The sequence below is a fragment of the Aphelocoma coerulescens genome, chromosome 3 (assembly GCF_041296385.1).
Source record: "Aphelocoma coerulescens isolate FSJ_1873_10779 chromosome 3, UR_Acoe_1.0, whole genome shotgun sequence".
NCBI classification, from domain to species: domain Eukaryota; kingdom Metazoa; phylum Chordata; class Aves; order Passeriformes; family Corvidae; genus Aphelocoma; species Aphelocoma coerulescens.
Genome location: NC_091016.1, coordinates 109,805,596 through 109,828,335, shown reverse-complemented (window position 1 = coordinate 109,828,335; position 22,740 = coordinate 109,805,596). Strand labels below are relative to the sequence as shown.

Genomic DNA, 22,740 nt, shown 5'->3' with positions numbered 1-22,740 from the left:
TGAGGTCTCCCCTCCCTCTCTTTTCCAGGCTGAACAAGCCAGGTGACCTCAGCCACTCCTCTATTTCCTCGGCTCAAGGCCCTTCACAATCTTCGTTTCCCTCCTTTGGACGCTCTTTTTAATATCTTTCTTATATTGTGGTGCCCAAAACTGCCCGCAGGGCTCGAGGTGAGGTCCCTTTCGGCGGCGCTGCTTTCCAGCCTCTCGTTCCCCAGTCTTTCCGTACATCTGGCAGCAGTTATTCACTACCCTTTTCCCCCTTATTTTCTATCAGAAAGCAGCGGGGGGGTGACTGCTGGGGGCTCTCCAGGGAGGTGCCACCCTCTGGGGCGCCCAGCGCTGCTCTCCGGCTCAGCCGCGCCGCTCCGCGCCGGGCCGGGCCGGCGGTGCCGCGGTGCTGCCGGGCAGGGCGGGTCCTGTGCCCGCTGTTACCGCCGCCCAAGGCGATGGGCGCGGCCGGAGCCGCCCCCGCGCGTCACGGCCCGGGCGGGCGGAGTGCAGCGGTGGAAGATGGCGGGCGCCGCCGGGCCGAGCTGAGCCGGGCTTTGGGCCGTCGCCTCCCTCCGTGTCAGACTCCGGCTGGGCCCGGGCAGCCGCCGTAGGGGCAGAGTGCCCCCGGCCGTGGGGTGAGTAGCGGCGGGAAGGCGGGGGGCGCGGGCCGGGCGCGGAAGGGCAGGGGAAGGGCACGGGGCCGTGGGGGAGGCGGCGCTCCCGCTGCCAAACAAAGGGCGCCGCGGGGCCGCTCCCGGCGGGGGCCTGGAGGAGCGCTGGGCTCGGGCGATTCATGGCCGCCGTGGCTTGAGGGCCCGGTACACTCACGCCCCGGTCCCCTCTGTGCAGGGCCGCGGGTCGGGAGCAGCGGCGCGCCCGCTCTGCTCTGTCTCGGGGCTCCTACGGCGGCGTGTGCGGGGCGGACCGGGCTCGGTGTGCGGGTGTCGGGGACAGCGCACCGTGGGTAAGGCGTTCCGCGGGTGCCGCGGGCATGGCCAGGAGTTCGTGTCACCCCTGTCCCAGGGGTGGAGGAGCCTCTTGTACCGAGCATGGCCAGGAGTTCGTGTCACCCCTGTCCCGGGTGTGGAGGAGCCTCTTGTACCGCGTTTCTCTCCTGTTGACTCGGAGAGGTAGATAAGGGTTCGACCCGTCAGGAAAGTTTTTGGCATCTAATTTCCGAGGTAAAGAGTAACAGAACGGTTGAGGTTGGGAGGGATCTCCCCAGGTCATCGGGTCTAACCCTTCTCCTCGAGTAGGGACAACAGGAGTGGATCACGCCAGGACTGTGCCCAGAGGTTGTTCGTGTGTCTCCGGGGACGGAGAATCTGCAGCCTTTCTGGGCAGTCTGTGCCAGTGCTGGGTCACCCTCACCGTAACAAATGCAGAGAAGGGCAGCGAAGCTGGTGAAAGGTCTGGAGCACGAGTCCTATGAGGAGCGGCCGAGGGAGTGCTGGGGGTGGTCAGCCTGGAAAAAAAAGAAGGCTCAGGAGTGGCCTTATCACTCTACAACTGCCTGGAGGAAGGTTGTAGCCAAGTAGGGATCAGGCGCTTCTCCCAGGTAACAAGCTATAGCACAAGAGGATGTAGCCTCAAGCTGTGCTGGGGGAGGTTTAGGTTGGATATTAGGAAGAATTTCTTCACAGAAAGAGTGGTTAGACAGTGGAATGGACTGCCCAGGGACGTGCTGAAATCACTGACCCTGGAGGTGCTTAAGGAAAGACCACTTCGTTGACATCGTGGTGTTTGATCATAGGTTGGACTAAATGATCTCTCAGGGATCTTTTCCAGCTTAATTGATTCTGTGTTTCAGTTTCTGCCCATTGCTTCAGATCCTGCCACAGGACATCACTGAAAGAGTAGCAAAATGTCTTAAGGGTAGTAGGGCTTTGCCACTTTTCTTATATGCTTAAAAATTGGTTGGAAAAGTGATTTCCTCTCTATAACTTTTGGTAAAGGATTAATGGGGGGAACAATACAGTAATATGTCTTTTGCTGGAAAAGTGTTTGAATCATTACCTGATTAATTACCTGATACTCCTTCCCCCATCAAATAGTAAGGAAATGGAAAGAAAAACAGAAGATCTTTTTCTGAGATAAGAGCATGTAAGAAAACCCATCCTTTTGTCTACTGGACAGGCATCTATTCTTTGTTCTGCCACAGTGTTTATTTAAAATAAATTGGTTATTAAGAAATTAAAATCTGCTTGAAATTCTGTGTGATAACAGCTTATGAAATGGTGCCGTATTAGTTTAAAGTTCTACATCACATCATTTACTTTTTTAAGTGGAAACACTCTAAAAGTTAGATTTTTGTCATATAACTTGTGTCTATGACTAACAAACCCTTGATTTTATCATACAGAGAAACGTGTTTGCCATATGAGACTGTGTAAGATGACATTGCAGACTTTCTTGTGCTTTTGTGTATTTTATACAGGTTTTGACAATTTATTTGTGTTGGTTGGTATAATTAAAAAAACCCCTTAATATTGGTAACTGTTTGCTTCTGTTTGTATTTGTTTCTGTTTGCTTTCTTTTATTTGATGTATTTAAAACCTGAAACAGTGATCTGTAGAACTGAGCATCTTGTATTTTGTTTTGGAATTGAACCTTGTCTTAGAATTCAGATGTTCTTAGCAATATGTTACTGTTCATTGACCATATTTAAATTTTGTCTTAAAGGAGGACGGATTTCTCTGATAAGTATAAATTCTGTTATCAGATACTTCACACTTTATTTTATCTGATTTTTTAACCAGGGTAGAACATAGGCATGTCTGATAGTTGCTATCAGCTGACAACCAGCCCTGTATTTTAAATACGGATTTACATCTTTCGAGTCTTTTGTATGTAATCCCCGGTTTCTTTCATTTTATTAAAACAAACAAAAAATCCGTCACTACAATATTTGGAAATGGCTGTTGCCTTTTGTGCATAAGGTAGAAAAGAAGGACTTGTGTATCTCCAGTTTCCCCTACTTCTTACTGTGTGCAGTTATAATGGTTACAATAGAGACCTCCTTTTGTGCAAATTTTTTTTTAGTTTTATTGGTTTTGGGTTTCAAAATAAGAATGTCTGTGTGCCTAGCTGTAGTTTACTTTTTGTGTCTTTTGATACTTTGGAGTTACACTATTTTGTTCTTTGTGATAAGGTAACAAAAAGTAAGGTAATTTAAAAAAATGCTTCTCACCTGGATAACAGAAATGTGGTTAAGAGAAGTAGAATAAATGTTCCCAGATAAATGAGGAAAAGCAGAAATGCAGCATAAGGTCATTAGTCACACTGGAATTTCAGACATTGGAGAAGAGGTGTGGGTGTAGACTACTTATGGAAACTTAGATTTGTTGTTTCTCTCTGACTCTGAATACCGTAAATTAATATTTTTAGAGACTCATTTCAGCTGTTCTCAAAATTTGTTCTTTAAACAGAATCCTGGTTGACTCAGTCCCAACAGAAAGAATATTTTAAAATATTTGCCACTTAATGTGATGCCTGACTTGTGATTTCTTTGTGTTTAGGAAGGGATTACAATGAGGTGTTGTAAAGGCTGGGCAATGCTTGTGTTAGCAGCATTCTGTGTGGTGTGAGTAAAGGTGATGTTTCAGCATGTTTTTCATTTCTTTATGCCATCATAAAGCATGAAAACGTGAGAATATGAAACTGACTTGTTAGGTTTTTATAATAAATTTAATGTGTACAATTCTTGTGTTTCACATTTTTTTAATTCTAATTTGAAAAGATGGCGTTTGCAGTTCTTAAGGGTGAAATGCTTTGCATTTACACATTTGAGTTGTACGTGCTCAGATTCCAGCAGCACAGTAATTATTTCCTTTTACAGTTAGCTGAAAGATCTGCCACAGTGGTGCATGTTGAGAAGATGGCCTTTGTGTCTGGAAAAGGAAGGAAGCATTAAAAAGTAGGCAACAGTTTTTTTATAGTATGATGAAAAGTAGGAATTTAATGTCATTACTATCTTGACTTTCTTTTTTTTGTTTTCGATAGGTATTCTCAGTAATGCTAGTGTTGTTGACCAGTTTTGATCCTTATTCAAAAAAGATCACTGTTTCCACAATAAAAAAAAATGGGGAAGAGCTATGTAAAAAACATGATAGTTTGAAAATTTAGTGAGTAATAATATTTGTTATATAGTTAGGAACTGATAAGAGGTTCTGAGAATACATAAAATACCTGCAGATTTCAGTTATCAGGACCTCTGCTGTCAATATTGGTTCTGTTGAGAGAAATAATATTTTTTTAAATTGACAAATTTTTGCCGTCTTTCCTAAACAGTGATAACGTTTGTCTGCATCAGCTCAGGATGTGAGAGTCCTACAAAAACAGGTTTAATCCCTGTGCAAACATTGCCTTCACCTGAGCATTTGTGGACTTTATAACTTTTCATAGTTCTTGGTGTGTTGTTAGTTTTATAAAATACCAGGGTTTGCTGCCCAAGGGCATTGTGAGATTTCCAAGCTTGAAAGTTTGGATTATGAATGAAGAGCAGGTTTGTGCACTGGAAATTGGCTCACTTAGGTGGGAGAGAAAAATAATAGCATTAATCCTTATTGGAAAGGGGTTTGGTTTCCAAGCAGAATCCTGGTTTGAACTGAAATTTTTGTTATAGATTGTGAAAATACTTCTGCTGTGTCAAAGAAAAAGTAAATGTGTTAATTGAGCAATTAAGGACCATTTATGTATAGGATGTTCTGGAATTATACTGGTTTTGCACTATATTTATGTAATTTGACAGGGATTAAGTTCTCATCTTTTAATTTGGTCAAGGGTAAGACTTAAGAGTTTTCTTTTTATTCCTGGGTTGTTTGAAAACTGAATATGTATTTCAGGAGCATTTTTCATCAGAGGGACCAGAATATAATTACTTAGAATGGAATTACAGTTAAAGACCATTCCTCAGAATCTTAGTTCAGTTTTTATCATTATTTAAAAGAAATCTGAAGCATAGGAGGAAATCACACTTCAGTGACCAGCACCCATATGGACTTGGAGTACAGTGCCTAATTTTTATAACATAATAACATATATTTTGTTTAAAAAAAAGGTGGACTGTGGCTGTGTTCAAGTGATGTTGACTTGCTGTCATGAGTGAAAGTATAATGAACAGACCCATTCAGGCTTGTTTCGGGCATGTTTTTTGTTTTTGGTGGGGAAAAAATAAAGCAAAGTTTCCAAAAATCTTAATACCACCCTTTTTTTATTTACCTTTGTTTCTGGAGTGGTGGGGAGTTTTTTGTTTGTTTGATGGTTGTTGTTGTCCCTAAACTGTGCCTTCCCAAAGCCCTTCAGTGATGTTAATCTTTTGGATGCTCTAAGAAACTTGCCTGAAAAAGGGCAAATAAAAGCATGAGGATATAAAGTGCATAATTATAATATTTGATTTTGTGATTCCTGTTTTTAGAAAATAGACTGTTATTAATTCTAAGAAAGGCATATTATGTGACAGTGAAGCATAGGGGATAAGACATACTAATATTCTTGGAGATGGTTCACTGGTACAAATCTTTTATCATTTTATAAAAGTAATATTAACATGGAGTTTCTAAACACATCGCTAGACATGTTTATTGGCATTAGGTGCTTTGCTGTTAGTCAGAGGTTTAAGTTGTCTCTAAGGATTCAGCTCTGCGTGAAGGCAGAAGCTGCACTGTTGCCAGCTGGAATTTCTGAAGCAGTATGCTTATCTACAGTGCAGCAGGGCTGCCTCTGCCCTCTATCTGCTCATAGGGATCATCAGGGGAAGAATCTTACTTTGAGCAAAAAGCAATTCTGAGTACTTTCTTCCTTTCACAGTAGCTGAGAATTAATTGGTGAAATTTTGATGGCAACTGCAGAGTATAATTCATTTGGTGAGACATTTTTAGTCATGTTTTGGAGATGTTCTTAATGCAGTTTTCAATGCATGGGTATTGAAGGTACAGCTACAGGAGAGAAGCTGGGAGACTGCACAGGAAAAGCAGAAAATGCCTGTGGTGGCAGTGGAGCTAGCAGCAAATCACATTTCATGGATTTCTGTTGTCATATATAAAAACTAATGGGAGGAATACAGGTGCGTGTGAATATCTAATGTCATTTTAGGTGACTGAGGATATCTGAGACACCTGCATAGGGCTGTAAGATGCTGCTGTTGGCTGTAAGGGAGGTGGGCTATTCTGGACTGGTAGCTGGATGCCAGGCAAGATGCTAACTTTCCTGGTATTTTTGTGTCTGAAATGGCAGTAGGAGCCTGTGTATCCACCCTGAGTCAGTAAAATCTCTGTTTCTTTTCAAACCTTTCATGTTTTTATGTGGTTTAGTGTTTTGGTTTGGTTTTTTTTGTTTGTTTTGCTTTGTTTTTAAGTTTGCAACCTCTTAGCTGGCTCTTCCTCCTACTGAAAAAAATGAAGACAAATATATAACACCACTGTTGTGCTGCTCACCCCCTTCAATGGTAATTTAACTGTACGGTAAACGTGACGGACCTTTTGTGTTCTTAGTTTATTTATAGCTTTCTTGTGGGACAGACTGGCAGCTTGGGCAGTGCCTATGAAAACTGCTGCTGGGCTTTACAGGCTGAATCTAGATTTTTTTTTTTTACTGGTTTTAGATGTAAGTTTTAAACAACATTTGTAGTTTCTTTTGTCACTAGACATTCACGTGCACCTGAATTGTATTTGCACATACCCAGAACTGCTGTCATCTTAACTGAGGTGTTAACTGGCACTGTTTTTTTGAACAAGGCATTTCTGTATGTGGGTCATGTGATGGCTGCAGTGCTGTAGGTGAGCTCAGGCTGTATCTAATAAACTGTGACAATGCTGTGTATGACTATATATACTCACCTGGTAAAGGAGAAAGGATGGTGTTATACTGTTACCGACTATGTCAGCAATTGAAAGTGGAACTGGATAATTTAAGTTTCTAAATCTAAACTAACTTCTTTGTGCTAAGCATGGTGAAGTTCCTGCTGTCTTCCTCTCATCTCTTTTTGTTCCACTTCAGTTGGAAGTGCAGAAAAATTCCCTGGCTGCTTTGATTTGAGAAGTAAGAACATTTTCCTGGGAAAGCCACTAGTGTTTGGCTTCTCCCTGGGAGAGAATAGCCGAAGCAGTAGGCTTTAGCTGATGCTAAACTGGAGCTTTTCCTCTGCTGTTGCAAGAGAAAGCCAGAGAGCATGATCATCTCAGCCACTGGTGAGGAGAAAGGTGTGTAGGGGTGGTGGAGTCTTGTACTTAACCCCATGACCTGTTTGGCATCTAGTGAAACTAAATTTAAGTGCAGCGAGTGACTCCGCTTCTGTCGCTGTGTATGTATAAATTTGGCACTGTAATACTACTGGTGCTCTGAACTTACTGGGCACAACTTTTTAGGAAGTCTGAAATGGTTGTTAGTGGTCTGCCTTAAGAAAGAAAAGCCTTTGCTGTCTTGCATATTAGAGGTTAAAAACATAATCAGTTAACAGAAGCCATGTTAAGTTTGACTAGCAAGTAACAATGTGCCATCACATGCAGACATGTCTGCATAAAGTTGGTGATAACTGATTTAGTAAATGGTGTTTCTCAGAGTTCCATATGGCTGCAATTTAGATAGAATCACTGTATTTTGTAATGCTGATTAGTCTCAATGCTCTGCTTATGCACATAAAGGATAAGGGTTATATTGTAAATAGTATATATAAAGTATGTAACATATACAGATATTCCTGTGATGCTGTATATACAGAAACTACTATGCATTCCTCAAAATATTTATTTAGACAACACATAACAGCTAAAAGAATTTCAGTAATTTTCTAAGAACTAGAAAGAGTTAAGACTTTTCATGGGAATGTAGTGCATTTTAATGCACATCTCCACAGTGTTTTGTTGAGGAGAATGGCAGGTGTTTGTACCCAACCAATAATTTATTAGCATATACAATTCATGCTTTCTAATGTCATAGCTGTTACTTATGCTTTGCTGTTTTTTTTCCTTTCCTGAAATACAGGTAAGCTTTGTTATCTAGAGGCATTTTAAATACTGTGCGAAGATGGCAAGTCTGATGAGTCAGAGTCTGTTGACCTACGTAGAAGAAGGAAATGTTCCTGCTCTGAAAGCACTTCTAGAGAAATGCAGGGATGTCGATGAGAGAAATGAGGTAAGATGATTTTTGAAAAGGTCAGTTTCACATTGCAGCTTGTTAGATACAGAATGAATAATTAGTGAGATCACACTGGTTATTTAATATATAAATTTCAGGGTTTTTTTTAAGTGATTGCTTATCTTTGCATAACCTGAACACTGTATTCAGTCTCTGCCAGCACCTCAAGCATCTTTCATAGTATTTGCTTTCTAGAATGTTCTTCTGAGCTGGAAAATGCAGCTCCATCCTTACTTTGTAAATGGAGTTTATACCTGTATTTCTGTGGCTAAGAATTGGTTCTTAGTTCACAGATGCAACTGCATGTGCCCTGTTTGTTTTGGGGTGGGACCTGGTATGATGATAATCCCTGCCTCACGTCCTGGTTTTCAATCAAGATACTTTGTTATAGAATCCAAATAAGAGCGTATATTGCAACGTACATGAGCGTGTGCTCATCTAGATGAAAAAATATGTATCTACAGGTTACCAGGAGTACACGGAAGTATTGATACACAGTAGGGAGTTTATATGAGAATTATTCAGAATCTTTTATTTTGATCAGTTTTTCAAATCTGCATAAGATGGAAAGGATATTTTTTTTGACAGAAGTCCAATGGTGTATATTACTCAAACTCAAAAAGCATCATGCAAATGTGAAAACAATGTACAGAATTCAGCCTTACTGTAGTTATTAGATCTGGTTTCAATTAAGATAGCTTTCTTTCCTTGTTGGTACATTCGTTCCATGCTTTGTATGCACATACACGGAGGTATTTGAGATGGGAGAATTTTTAAGTTTCAGAGCATACACATTAACCTCACCACCTGGCATGCAGCATATCTGAGAAGGGGAATGTCTGTTCCCTCTGCTGGCAATTCCTTTCAACAACATGGCTGAAATCAGACTGTTCATGTTGATTTTATCAAGTGTCACTGCCTTCACCTTCTTTTCTAAAGTTTTCTTCACTTATTGGTGGGACTAAATGTAGTCTTGGGTTTCATTAACTGCCTTTTTTGCAGAGATCATTTCCCTGATACCTGTTGTTTTCAGTCTTCTGATCTGTTGCATTGGAGAAAGTCATTTCTGCAGACAGACGTGTGTGGTTTACATCAGTTTTAAACCCCTTACGGGGACAGTCCATATGTATAATGATAGGAGTTTTGTTTAAATGCTAGCTCTTCCTTGGAATTCAGTGGCTTTGAGTGCAATTCAGTTTCCAGTTTTGGACCTGCCAAGTCATCTTTTCTTCTTGGATAAAAAGAAAATACCAAAAGGAGAGTGCCTTTGGAGATCTAAAAAGATTGCTGGCAAGCCAAGGTTTGCTAATGCCAGGACCTCCCAGGCTGCAGTGACTTGTCCAATGGTAGGATCACCCACATTGTTTCCAATCGTTTTTATCTTGACTGTGGCCAGTTGCCAGAAAAGCTAGGATGTCCCACTCAGTTTGTGTATGGATGGTTTTGTTCATTAACACCACCAGTTTCAGTTAAGGAGGGGAGGGCTCAGCCTCTCTGCCTTTTCCCTGCACATCATTCTGCTTGTGTGATTTCTTCTCTCTCATACCAGACACATGAATTAACAGCTAATGATAGATTCTTGCCTTGGGTGATAGACTTTGATCCTAACAGCCTCCGCTTTCCCTTGATGTTGCTTTCTTTCTGCTCTTGGTACTGAAGGAGCTTCTGCATGTTCAATTCTGAATCTTCTGTTCTCTCACAGACTGCAAGAGTGCTAATCTGTAAGGTGACACCACTAATTGATTTCCCTAAAAAGATACAGGTGTGCTCCTTTATAATTTGGTCATTCCAATACTTGGACTGAGTTGTGATGTACATATAGGCAGTACTTGATGTGCGTGTGAGAAATACGGGTATTTAGTTGTTGTGGAGTGTCTAGACTATTTGGCAACTTTCGAGAATTAATCTGGATATCACAGATGTGGTAATTATCTTTTGTTTCTGTGTTGGTGAAATCTTTGTGATGGCTGCAAAAACATTATAGCATTCTACTTATATTTGAGAGTCTTCTAACAAAAAGGGAAGGATGTTTTCAGTACCCCTATAGAAAATTTTACGTCTGTCTCAGAAAACCAAAGCCAGTCTGCAGCTGTCTGACACTTCTAACAGGAGGGAATAATTTTACCATCCACAGCCTCTTCTTTCCCAGACATACTTTTATTTGGATTGTGTTATCCTTTTGTGTTATCCGCTTGTGGAAGACAGTCAGACTGATAACAATAGTAACTGTTCTGAAGGAGGTGAGAAGACTGGTCAGGCTAAAACAGGGGGTTTTGTGTGTATTGGTAAAGTACTGCTTGGAAGGCATCCCTGGAGATTTATCTAGTCCTGTGTCCTGGGGTGAGTTGGTTGGAGCCAGCTGGAATTGCCTGTGTCTGGCGCAGGGCAGTCCCAGCTTCTCTTCACAAAGATTCAGTGCAGTTTCCTCTGGGTATCACAGCGAGACACCTGTACTCAGTACAGTAAGGTTCCTGTGTGCCCAGCCTGTCAGTGTCCCTGTGGATGGCAGCACAAGCCTCTGGTGCATCAGCCTCCAACTTAGTCCAGGCTGCAGAGGTGCTGCAGGCACACTCTGTCCCCTTGCCCCCGTCCTTAATGAAGGGCTTAAATAAGATCCCAGTATCGATTCCCTGCACTAGTGACTGGCCTCCAGCTGGACTTTGTACTGCTGATCCCAATGCTCTGAGCCCAGCACTGCAGCCAGTTTCAGTCCACCTCTCTGTCCATTTGTCTAGCCTGTACTTCATTAGTGTCTGTGGTTGTTGTGGGAGACAGTGTTGAAATCCTTACTAGATATGGCATAAACAACGTCTCGGCTCTTCATCCACTGACCGGTGATGTCATCACAGAAGGCAGAGTGGTCAGTCATGATTTCTGAAATCACTTGGCATGTGTATCCCCAACTTATTAGCTTGCATATCTTAAAGAGCAAAAGTTATGACTGTTTTCTCCTTCAAAGAGAGCTGTTCTTTTCTAAAAAGTAGTGTTTTATTTTGTCTTGATTTTTTGAGCATTTTAATTCATTTTTTTAATGACCAGACCTAAAAATTACTTCTTGTTAATACAGAATATACTTAGGATCCAAAAGCAACAGTGTCCTTTTGAATGTATACAATGTACAGTTATAACAACATAAACTTACATGAGAGCATAATTTTTCTTTGTGAAAAATTATATTATAGATGTAATTAGATGGGCAACAGCTGATGGGCCAGAAAGTGTTTTTGAAAGAATCCATGTATTTCTCTAATTTTGTGTGTGTAAAGAGCAGAAAGAGTCATCAAGTATTGTTATAAATTGTAGTATTAATTGTGTCAGTTATGAAGATTAGTGATACTACTGTATTGTGATTCTGCATTCATTTTTATTCTTTCCAGGGAAATTGCTGGTATATAGCTCCTAACATGTAGCTTTTGCGTTATTTAGAGGCTAGATAATCTGAGTTTTCTGGATGGTAGAGAGAAAAAACAGAAGCCAGGTTAGGGAAAAATTCTTTTAATTTATTAAACTTGTTGTAATTAATAAATTTACTGTAAAATTTAGCAAGTTTTACTTTTCATCATGCAGAGCAATTGTATCTCAGAAATTTGCTGACACGAAAGTAGTCTGATGGAAAGGTGACAGATTCTGACTTTTATAACACTTCTGAAGGCAAATAAACCAGGTTTTCTATCTTTCATCTTCCCTGAGATGAGACCGTCTGCTAAGAATCCATGTTGCAGAGGACAGGAGTGATGTCTGTATTTCTTATGCTGTCAGATGAAAGTGGGGTGTAGAAACTGACTATGTTTTCCAAGGCTTTAGCAGCTGTTCCTCTGAATCAGTGTGCATGTTTTAATGGCCATTGTGTTCCTAGGGTAGAGTTCTTTCTTTATTATTTTTTTAAATGTGACTGAGTTGCTCCAAGTTGTAAAGATGTAACACGTATTGGAGATGTGTTCAGCAAGCAAATCATTCAGAAAGGTAGCTATTTAACAATGTAACTTTTTTCTTTTCATAGTCCTTTTTAATGTCTGAAATGTTTGGGGTTTTTTGTGTTTGTTTTTTAATCTCCTGTGGGACAGGGTTTTATACCATGTTCTCTATTTTTATTGCAAGAATGCTGTGTGGTTTAAACAGCAGTCTTAATTACTACTTCTCACTGGCAGTTAGAAATGGAAACAACATTGCCCTGTAGGTTCTGGGTTTTTATTGTGTGGGTACGTGTGTCATTTTTATCACTTCCCAATGCATTTATTTTCCTGTCACTTGGATTTCAGAATGGCCAGACTCCACTTATGTTGGCTGCTGAGCAAGGCAATTTAGAAATTGTCCAGGAGCTTCTCAAGAAGGGAGCTAATTGCAACTTGGAAGATGCAGTAAGTATTAGTGCTTTATGGATGGTATGTAACAGTGGAGGAGCAAGAAATTACAAGGGGCAGGCAAAGAAAGGGAATTTAGGTTAGTGTTGAGCTCAGGAGGGAAAAAAGCAGGTGGGAAATGATGACATGTAAGAGAAATTTTATTCAAAATTGCTTAGCTTTTTTATTTCTCTGGATCCTCATGAGGAGTAGGGATATCCCTCAGACATTTTAAAACATTTTGATCTCTGCTGAATCTTGCTGCTGTTTCTTCTGGGAAATTAGGATAGAGAAATACAGCATCAAAGATGAAGTCCAAGTGGTTTTGCTCATCTCAGTGTTGTTGAGGTATGTCGGTGGGTTGAATTTTTGTTCATTTGTTTGGGGTTTTTTTCATTTGGTTTTGGTGTTTTTCCAGTAAATACATAGGGAGAATTTAGGTTAAAGATTTATTTCAGGTGAAAGCCAGAACAGTGGCAGAGAGGCATTTCAAATTTATGAATTGTCTTCGTGCCTCAGCAAAAGAGGTTGACTCCTGATGAAAGATGCCCAAAACAAGTGAATGGGACAGAGATATTGTTAGAAAGTTTTGAAAGGTCTGTATATTCCAGTGAAGAGTGATAAACAGGAAAAGGATATTGCTTGGGTTTGTTTTTTTTTTAACTTCTGCACTTAGTTTAAGTGTAGCAGTATGGACATTCAGCAAAGGTCTGCTATGGATCTGTCACCTAAAAAAACCAAAGCAACAAACCCCAACCAAGTCTCTATTGTTTTGAGACATTTTATTATAATTGCTATAAATACCACCGTTTCTATATTTCTAGGAGGGATAGCTACCTTATAAACTGTTGCTATATTTTATAAGTGTGTGGCATATAAAAAATCAGCCCACAGTTGGATGTGCTTTGAGCAGTGGGGGGAAAATAAGCATAATGCAAGGGAAAATATATCTTCCCGAAGTGATCAGAAATGTGAAAAGCTGTGGTCCAGATTACTCTGCATATCAGTCCCTTGGGTGCTGTCACACACTGTATGTGGAGAGCCACTGCCAGTGTTTTCTGTGGTCTTGGTTACCATGTTGTTCCCTCTCAGCAGTTTGCAGTGTCTTAAACTCATTCCCTAATCCTTTGGAGGTGCTGCTTTCTCCATGTATTTATTAGGATAACCTGCAGTGAACTGAGGAGTGGAAAGAGATAGATATTGGGTAGGAGAGCACTTAATTGGAGCTGAGATTTGGAGTAGTTGCTCTATATTTCCATGTGTGTAACTGGAACACTGTGAGTTTATTAGTACTTTTATTTTTTTAAAGGACAGCTATTTTAAGGGCTTCTGTATTTTCATATGTTGTGGATTAAGCATTTGAAAAACAAGGTTACTTGTATTGAAATACTGACTATTACTTTATAACATTTTTTCTTTTTTCCTAGGATAACTGGACAGCTCTTATTTCAGCAGCTAAAGAAGGACATGCAGCTATTGTAGCAGAGCTGCTCAATTACAATGTCAGTTTGGAGCATCGGGATTTGGTATGTGTTGTCCTAGAGTAAAAATAAAATAGAAAAACAGTTTTGTGAATTGTAGATTTTCAATTCCATAAAATTAAGGAAAGATCTTTCCTTTTTACATTTTGTACTCATTGTGACTGAAATGGAAAAGAATATATAGTTAGATATTGTTTTTTACACTTGTAAAATGATTGCTTTAGTGTTAATAAAGGCATCTGGTTTATAGGGCTGCTTTTGCCCCCCTTAACTTGCTTTGGAAAAAAGCTACACTGAAGAGCAGTTTGATTTTTTGGGTGTGTTTTGTGTGGGTGAGATTTTCTTGCAGGAAGAGGGTTGGTTTGGGGTTTTTTTGTTGGGGTTTTTTTTGGGTAGTAGTGGCTTTGTTTTTTTAAGTATTCTGGTAAAATAAAAGTTGTCTTTCCCAGAAGATACCTGTCCGTATTTACTTTTTCCCTGGGCAGCCGTGACTGTTCATACAGCAGTCCTTGTTTTCATTCATCTTGCCAAATTTTTAAGTGGAAAAGTGGACGCTTCAGTCCAGCCCATCTAAAGAGTTACAAAAGCTGCTGACACCATTCTAAGGTTAGATGGCTCTGAAGAGCTGTAAACTGTCTCCTCTGACAGAAGATGAAATTAGGTACCTGCAAGGACTAATTTTGTTCTGCTTAAGTTAGAGTGTGGAAAACCACTATGGGTGAGTTCAAGTGCTTCCTTTAATTTAAGTTCTGTTCTGTCTGAAGCCTGAAGCATCTTCACTTACCAAGATTTTTCATTTAACATTAAGCCGATTCACATGGCCCAAGTGCTTGATTTCTAGACCTCTGTCAGTCAGAGGGATCTTTCACATCTCCAAAAGTGTATTATAAAGAAATAAATAAAAATTGTGCTTACATTTATTGGAGGCATACTGTTATTTTAAAATTAAATTTGTTTACGTGACCTGTCAAATGCCTTAGGCAGTGAAACTTCATTGTCTCCTGGTTTACAAACTTAAATGAACAGACCAGTGTAGTTTGAAATTAATTGCTCTTATCTCTGTTACAGAAATCAAAAGTAAACTTTTCATATTAATTGAGTTGGATTCTAGACTTTGTTTTAAGATTGTGGTATGTTTCTTGGGCTTTTTTTTTACTCTAGTGGTTGAATTTGTGTGCATTTGAAATCTGAATTCAGTGTTCAGCCACATTAAGGACATGATGTTTTCCCAAGTTTTGCAGGAGCTTATTATTTATTCTACATAAATAGAATTACAACATTATGTGGTCAATCCTTATTATATTTTGGATTTGCAGAATAGTCTTAGGAGAAATACAAAATGAAATAAAAGTCGTTAGATTTCTAAGTGTTTTTCAGTTTTTACATTTCTTTGAATTGTGCTTGCCAGGGAGGATGGACTGCCCTGATGTGGGCATCATACAAAGGCCGTACTGAAGTGGCTAAACTGCTGCTTGAGAAAGGAGCAAATCCAAACATCACAGGAATGGTAAGGTTTAGTCTTGAACACCGCTGCCTCCCAAGTGTTTGAAGTCTTGAACTATACACTCATCTTACTATCTTGATTAAACATTGTGCATTTTTTGCAGTATGACATTAATCACTGTACTTTATAAAGGGCTTGCTTTAATAATCTGTGTGATTGCCACTGGCTTTATTATTAATTTTGAATTTTTTTAATTGAAGCAAATGGGTGTATGGCTCATACTAAGATTCAAATTATCAGGAGAGGAAATAATAGAAAAGATAACTAGTGTATCTAATGTTACTTGTATAACAACTGTCATTTCTCTGCATCTTTAGAAGTTAATGGAGTAACTAATGTGTGCAATTTAGAAACCATAATTTGCTTTAATTGTTTCATAATAGTTTAGAATATATGAACATATACCACTCATGTTGAAGAAGAAAAAAACCCTAAGATTTAGAGATTTAGTTTATTTTATAAGTGTTTTCTACAAAAGCATAGGCACTGAACAAATTGTTTATGCTGTCAGTTCTCTGGTGTTTGAGGCAGTGAACAATGAAGGAAGAACCCCAGTGGCCAGAAAAACCTTTGTGATGGTTGATTTTCTCTGGTTCGCATATTCAATGTCTGTGTGTATGGCACAACTCCTCTGCAGTCCTGATTGGTTAGGGATATTGCATAGCTGTCTGTTGCTTCCTTTCTGCCTTACAAATATTCCTATTAAGATGACAGTGTGAATTTACAAACCTTGTTTAAAGAGTTATGAATCAAAAACTGATTCAAAAGAGTGGACATCTTCCTAGATAGCATCTAGGCAATGTACTAGGTAAGAAGTACTGATAATGTAGTTGGATTTATTTCTGTATATTCATTCTTCTATGGATTTAACTTCTCTTGAGACTTGTTTTGTTGATGTAAAATAATTAAAATATGTAAGACAATAATTATTTATTTGTTTTTTAATTCTAAGCAATACAGTGTTTATCCAATTATTTGGGCAGCAGGACGGGGCCACTCAGATATAGTCCATCTCTTACTGCAGCATGGAGCTAAAGTGAACTGCTCTGACAAAGTAAGCTATACCTATATAACATTTAATTTCTGTGGTGTTTGTTAAATTTCTTTTAAAAGGAAATCTTTGAGTTCTTGATTAGAAAAGCACTTTCTGTTATATTTTGCCCATGAGATTAGAATTAGTGTGCTAGAGTAAGTTGTTATTCTTGAAAGAGATTTTTCCATAGTGTGCTCAAGATGTTGTGAACATATTTCTGTTTTCTGAGCTATTGGAGACCTTGCTATCCTAGGTTGTATGGAAAAAGAATTCTTACAGCTGCCATCTAGAAAAGAAAAGTTGAAGTGTCTTTTCAAATGCTTGTGTTAATTCACGAGACCAAATTATGTCTTTGTAAAAACTAAAGCAATAAAGTATGGGGTAAATGCTAGATTGTATGGGATACTAAATACAGAGAGCAGTATGATAAAATGTTGTGGATGTTTTTTCAGTATGGAACCACCCCACTGGTTTGGGCAGCAAGGAAAGGTCATCTGGAGTGTGTGAAATACCTGCTGCAGATGGGAGCTGATGTTGATCAAGAAGGAGCTGTAAGTAACTGTGCATTTTCCAGTGATAAGTACATCTGTGTATCCTGCTTTTTTTTTTTTTTAATACTAAAAATACCAAGAAATACATGAAACAAGATGAAATGTTGGTGTTGGAGTGTGCTTTCCAGCTATTTGCAGACTGCATGTGAGAGTTACTGAAATTTCTTTGTGCCTTTCAATAAAACTCAGATGTAGCTAGGGAGTTTTATTGACAGTGGACACACTGATATCTTAAGTGTAAATTTCAGTGTACATAAATAAATTCAGGTAATTGTTATCTGAAGGTTAACACTATCAAAATTCATTCAGTATCCAAGCCTGATACATCAAATAGCTTATTCCTCAGTGCTATTTGAAAAGTAAATCAAATACAAAGCATCTCTTGAAAATAATAATGGTGACTGAACCTTTTCAGAAATTGAATTTTTTTCAGAAGTTTCAGCTGCATAATGTTTTTAAGTAAAACAGATTACATTTAAATTGCTTGTCAAAAAAAATCCATTAAAAGTTAAGTGGAAAATTAGGAAAGCTTTTGGTATTCATATGATTATTTCTGAAGTTTTTCAAAAATTCTCTTTGTGAACAGTATTGGTAGACCTAGCTGCTCTGATAATACTATGACAAGAAAATTATTTTATCATATGTGTGGCATTCAGGAGATGGAATAAACTGATCTGAACTATACTTTTTTGCATTTGAAGTGTTCTCTCCTATTACTCTTAGTTTATGTCTTTGTTTTTAAAAAGCATGTTTTTTGGTGCACTTTAAAACACAAAACTGAAGTAGCATTTGAATGATTAAGAGCGTGATGTCAGTGAGTGGTCTCTTGTTATTTGAACTGCTGATATAATGATGGTTGCTATATCCACTGTACAATAAAATCTGTTGGTTTTATTTAAAGAATTCTATGACTGCACTTATTGTAGCAGTAAAGGGTGGCTATACTGACTCCGTAAAAGAAATACTGAAAAGGAACCCAAATGTAAACCTGACCGATAAAGATGGAAATACAGCTTTGATGATTGCCTCAAAGGAGGGACATACTGAAATTGTGCAGGATCTTCTTGATGCTGGAACTTACGTGAACATTCCTGATAGAGTAAGTCAATTTTCATCATAATTGTCATTTTATATATAGATAATATGTTTAAGTACCAGTGTATGTAGATCCGTAAATATGTGCTTTTTCTCGCTTTCTAATTTTTCTGCCATCTAGGGGTATTTTTATGTATTGCTATTTTACAAGTATGTTAAGTGGTAAATGTTGTGAAGGTAAAGGATAAACCACAGAAACTGCTCTTTTTCTTTGAGATTCTTGAATTGAGAACATAGGGCATTTTTCATACTGTAACACAAGACTAGTACTGAGCTAATCTGTAGGTTTGGGGCAGGGTTGTGCTGTTAAAACTGTAAACCATGGATTCTGCAAAAAAGAATATTTAATTCAGCATGTACCTTTATCTTTTACAATGTAACTTTTTACTAGAAAACTTGCATATGTGAGAGGAAGACTTCAGCTCTGGGTTAAGAGATGTAAATGTGGCGCTGTGTACCTGACCTAATGTAACATGCATTACTCAGTAGAGATGTGACATGAGCAGTGCCCAGAGTGTGAATCTGCTTGCTGGCAGCTCAGGATTTTATTTGGTTGCTTATACAGGTGCTTTGGACTGTCTGCAGTGCCCTCTTTATAGTCAGGTGTTTCTGACGTGTCAGAGACAGGTCAAGCACTGCAGCTTTGAGGCTATAGTTGGTTAGATACCTAAACATAGATGCCTCTATCAAGGTCAGTAACTTAGTTCTGAGTGGTAATAAGTTTTTGAGGCTGCATTCCAAATCCCTAAGTTGGGTTGCTTGGGACTGCAGAGAATAGAGGAAAACCTCCTAATATTTGCCTCTTAAATTTAAAAAGATTTTTGGATGCATTGTCCTGTATTTCAAGAGTCCGTGCATGTCTTAGATGGCAGTGTACTGAGCTACAGTGTTGCATGTAACAACAAATTTGACCTCAGGCACATATCAAAGCAAAACTTTAAAAATATTTAAGAAAATACATTGCAATCCTTCTTAGCACCTCTTCTGCCACAATGTTCTACAACAGTCTGCATTTCTGTGCTTTTAGGAAGGATAAACTACCGCTTTCAGCACAGCTGACTGCATTCCAAAAATACACCTAACAATGAGTACTCTTAGATTCAGATGCTAGAGTAGGTTTTGATAAAGAAAATTTCTTGGTTTGCAGCCAAGTATGTAATGACTGATTGATGGGACATTTCCTACTGCTGAGCTCTCTGAGCTCTACACCTGTGATTTTGCTATACTTCTATTTATTTTTCCTGTTTCATCATAGAAGGAGTACTAGGCAATTGCAGGAGTATAAGGTAATTTCTGAAATTCTGGCATGTACTTAAGTGTGTTAAAATCAGAAGCCTTGAGCACAACTGTAACTTTGTTTTATGTGTATACAACTCCATTTAACACACCAAAATATTTTTTTCTTTTGATCTGAGATGAAATCAGTCTTTTGCTTTTTTTAACAGCATAGTGTATGTAAGCAAGATAGCAGTCAAATCTGCACAAAGGCATAAATTTATTTGAAATTCTTGAAGAGCTTTTGTCAGCTGTGAAACGTCTCAAGGGGACACACAATATTCTTGTCTGATTGTAAGGAGTTTATAATTATGACTGGTCTTCCTATGAATATAAAACAAGTGGGGTTTTTTCATATTTATTATTAATTTATGCTGAGTTCTTGTAGAATAGTGGTTTAATCTAGACCTATTTCGGAGTGTTTGTTTTCCTGAACAATTCCATCTCTTTGAAAAAAAAAATTCAGAATTTTTTCTATTTTATACCCATTTTTTCAGAGATACAAAAAATAATTCTATCTTTTTTTTTTTTAATGGGTGGAGATTATTAATGTAAAATATGTATAGTGTATGTAATTCATTCTCTGTTGCACTTCTTTTTGCTAAATAATAATAATTCCTGTTCAATATTCTTTCACAATTTTTTTAGAGTGGAGATACAGTGTTGATTGGGGCTGTTAGAGGTGGTCACGTTGAAATTGTGAGAGCCCTGCTCCATAAATACGCTGATATAGATATCAGAGGTCAGGTAAGTAAATGTTAGACTTCTTCTTAAATAGGATGTGAATCTGAATGCCAAATGTTTATACTCTGTTCCTGCGCTTTAAAATTTGGTCTGTCTACTCTGTAGGAAACTCAGATTCCATCAAACAGTAAAATACATCATGTTGCTGGGCAGGTTTTAAGATATAAGATGCATGTAATTATGATGGCTTGTTAAACACAGTTTTTTCAGTTAATTTGTATAATTGTTGAAAAGCAAAAGTTGTAAACTGCATTTACTTCATCTGCACTACTGAACAGATTTAAAATAATGACATACTTTGAAGACAGTTAATACAATGATTTTAGTAATACTTTAAATATAATACCAATGAAATGTGATGCACCTGAGATTATATCTGTTGTCACAGTGGTTGTCACTGTGCTTGGTTGTTTCTTGTCTTCTTCACCAACTTTCTGTGTTGCTTTCTGTTAAACGTTGTTAGTGATTTCCATGTTTTCTATCTACCCCTTCTTTCTTTTCTGTCCTTCGATTAAGGTTTTATTTTTACTCTTCCAGTGGAAGCTCTCTTACTCAGCATGGTACTTGTTTTTATTGTCACATTCAACTTGCTTTCTTTTGCTTGAAGCTATTTAAATCACTCTGCTTTGTTGGCACACGTTCTCCCAAGTTTGAACACAAAGCTAATTAGGCAATGAGAGCTGCCAAGGGTCAATGCCTGCTCCTGGTGCAGAGCCTCTCCGAGAAGCCAACAAGTTCTTATTTTTAAGTGAAAGTAGCATTTGGATCTCTTCCTCTATCCTGCCACTGGCAACCCGTGTGTCTGAGCTTTCTTGCTGACATAGGCCTGAAAAGCTGAAGCTTTTCAACATCTTGATGTGACTGAGGCAATACAGAAACAGCAAGAGAATGCAACCTCTTAGGTAGCAGGGAAGCTTGTGACTTCTGGCAGTGTGAGGTTGCCTGACTAGCAATTTGCAGTGGTTGATCTGTAGAATACTTCTGTGGCCTTACAGGAGGCACAGCAGGAGTCAGTACCATCAGAGGAAGGTTCTAGCTCTGCACTTCAGATCATAGTTTAGGACCAGCAGTATCAAAACTGGAGATGAGCACTACTTCCCTGCTGGGAGTAACTTCCCTGCTGTCTGGCATTGCAGCACCTGCCTGCCAGCCAGACCTGTTCTGGGGAGATGTGTTGATTGCCCAAATTTGTGATCTTTCAGAAAGATTGCTGAGCCTTGTCCAGCCTTCCAGCAGCGGTGTTCCTTGCTGACCATTCATTCTTACTATCCGGCAGATACCTTCAGCAGATAAAACATGACTGTAGGGCTCTTGAAGAGTGAGTGCCCAGGCAGGTGAGGGCTCAGGTGGTGTTTTCCTTAGCCCTTCTGGGAGGGAGAAGGACCCAGCTGGGAGCACCTGGCAGACCTGTGCCTGGCTGTGTAGCTGATCTACAGCTCAGGCTGATGCCTTGGAAACCAGCTCACTGAAGGACAGAGAAGATGAAACCCAAGTGATTGGAGAGGAAAGAAATCTTAGTGACCAGGCCTGTTAAACTGCTGAGAAAAGCTTTAAACTCAGTTTGCTGTGAAGCCTAAGAGTGGAAGAGAAAGAGCTGCAAATGAAAGAAGCAAGCAAGGTAGAAGGTTGCAAGGGGCAATTTGACATTGCTGCTTAGAAGCAGGTGTGCGTTCAGAGGCTTTTCTTAAATGCCTCTACACAAATGTGCATCAAACAGAAAGAGTCATGGTGCAGTCACTAGGCTACAAAATGATTGCAGGTGTGAAGACTTTCTGGGATAGCACACATCAGTGGGGGGAAATAAGGATGACAGAAGCAGATTTGCAGCTATGAACCATCCCCCAGGTTTATTGATAAGATACCTGGCTGATCAGCATTCTGGTTTTTTGTGTTGACTTTCTTGTCCGTCTACTTTTACAGCTTTCCAGCTTACATGGCTTCTGAAAAAAAAAGTTGGTTTATTTCATTAGGTAATTTCTATACTTGAGTTAGAACTGAATACATACATGTAGTTTTGGAGGCTTTTTCAAGACAGGTTCAGTCTGCTTGGATTGCTAAAGCTGTTAATATATTTCACAAAGGTTTTCAAAATAGTTTATATTCCCTAGCCAGGTTTGCATCCTCCCCCCTAAATTCTACTGTTGTGCCAGTTAGATTTGCTGAGTTTTCCCTTTGCCTTGAGTTGTGCTAAAAATTGCTGTATTATATGCTGTTTTCAATATATAGTGGTTGTACTTTACATGCAGTTTTTGAAATTAATCCAGCTGAATGAAAACACTGTTAATGTTTAATACTCTTCTTTTTTAGGATAATAAAACTGCTTTATATTGGGCAGTTGAGAAAGGAAATGCTACAATGGTGAGGGATATCTTGCAATGCAATCCTGATACTGAGACGTGTACCAAGGTAACAATTAGAATTTTAATTGAATTGCTTTTTTTAATATCTGTTCTGAAATGAGGATTCTCAGCAATAGTAATGTTCCCTTGTTGATAAATATGATTTGCTATTAAATCCTTGGTAACAGGGAACATTTGGATTCTTTATCTCAGCATCTCTGACATGACCAGCAGTAAGGAGTAAAGAGCAGGTG

The 22,740-nt window shown here is 39.0% G+C and overlaps 1 protein-coding gene across 5 annotated transcripts in view; it reads left to right on the top strand.

Annotated features, from left to right (window-relative positions):
• Positions 1 to 491: 491 nt before the first annotated feature.
• KIDINS220 (kinase D interacting substrate 220) overlaps positions 492 to 22,740 on the top strand; it is a 77,473-nt gene continuing 55,224 nt past the window's right edge. For 3 of the 5 annotated variants that reach the window (XM_069011553.1, XM_069011552.1, XM_069011549.1), the window contains exons 1-10: positions 492 to 626; positions 7,972 to 8,121; positions 12,384 to 12,482; positions 13,892 to 13,990; positions 15,354 to 15,452; positions 16,402 to 16,503; positions 16,935 to 17,033; positions 17,935 to 18,132; positions 20,052 to 20,150; positions 22,455 to 22,553. In XM_069011553.1, coding sequence (XP_068867654.1) covers positions 8,014 to 8,121; positions 12,384 to 12,482; positions 13,892 to 13,990; positions 15,354 to 15,452; positions 16,402 to 16,503; positions 16,935 to 17,033; positions 17,935 to 18,132; positions 20,052 to 20,150; positions 22,455 to 22,553 — 1,002 coding nt within the window. In that variant the 5' untranslated portion in view covers positions 492 to 626; positions 7,972 to 8,013. Of the gene's footprint in view, positions 627 to 3,829; positions 3,908 to 7,172; positions 7,191 to 7,971; positions 8,122 to 12,383; positions 12,483 to 13,891; positions 13,991 to 15,353; positions 15,453 to 16,401; positions 16,504 to 16,934; positions 17,034 to 17,934; positions 18,133 to 20,051; positions 20,151 to 22,454; positions 22,554 to 22,740 lie in introns of those variants that run through there. The other 2 variants (XM_069011550.1, XM_069011551.1) reach the window with 2 other exon arrangements.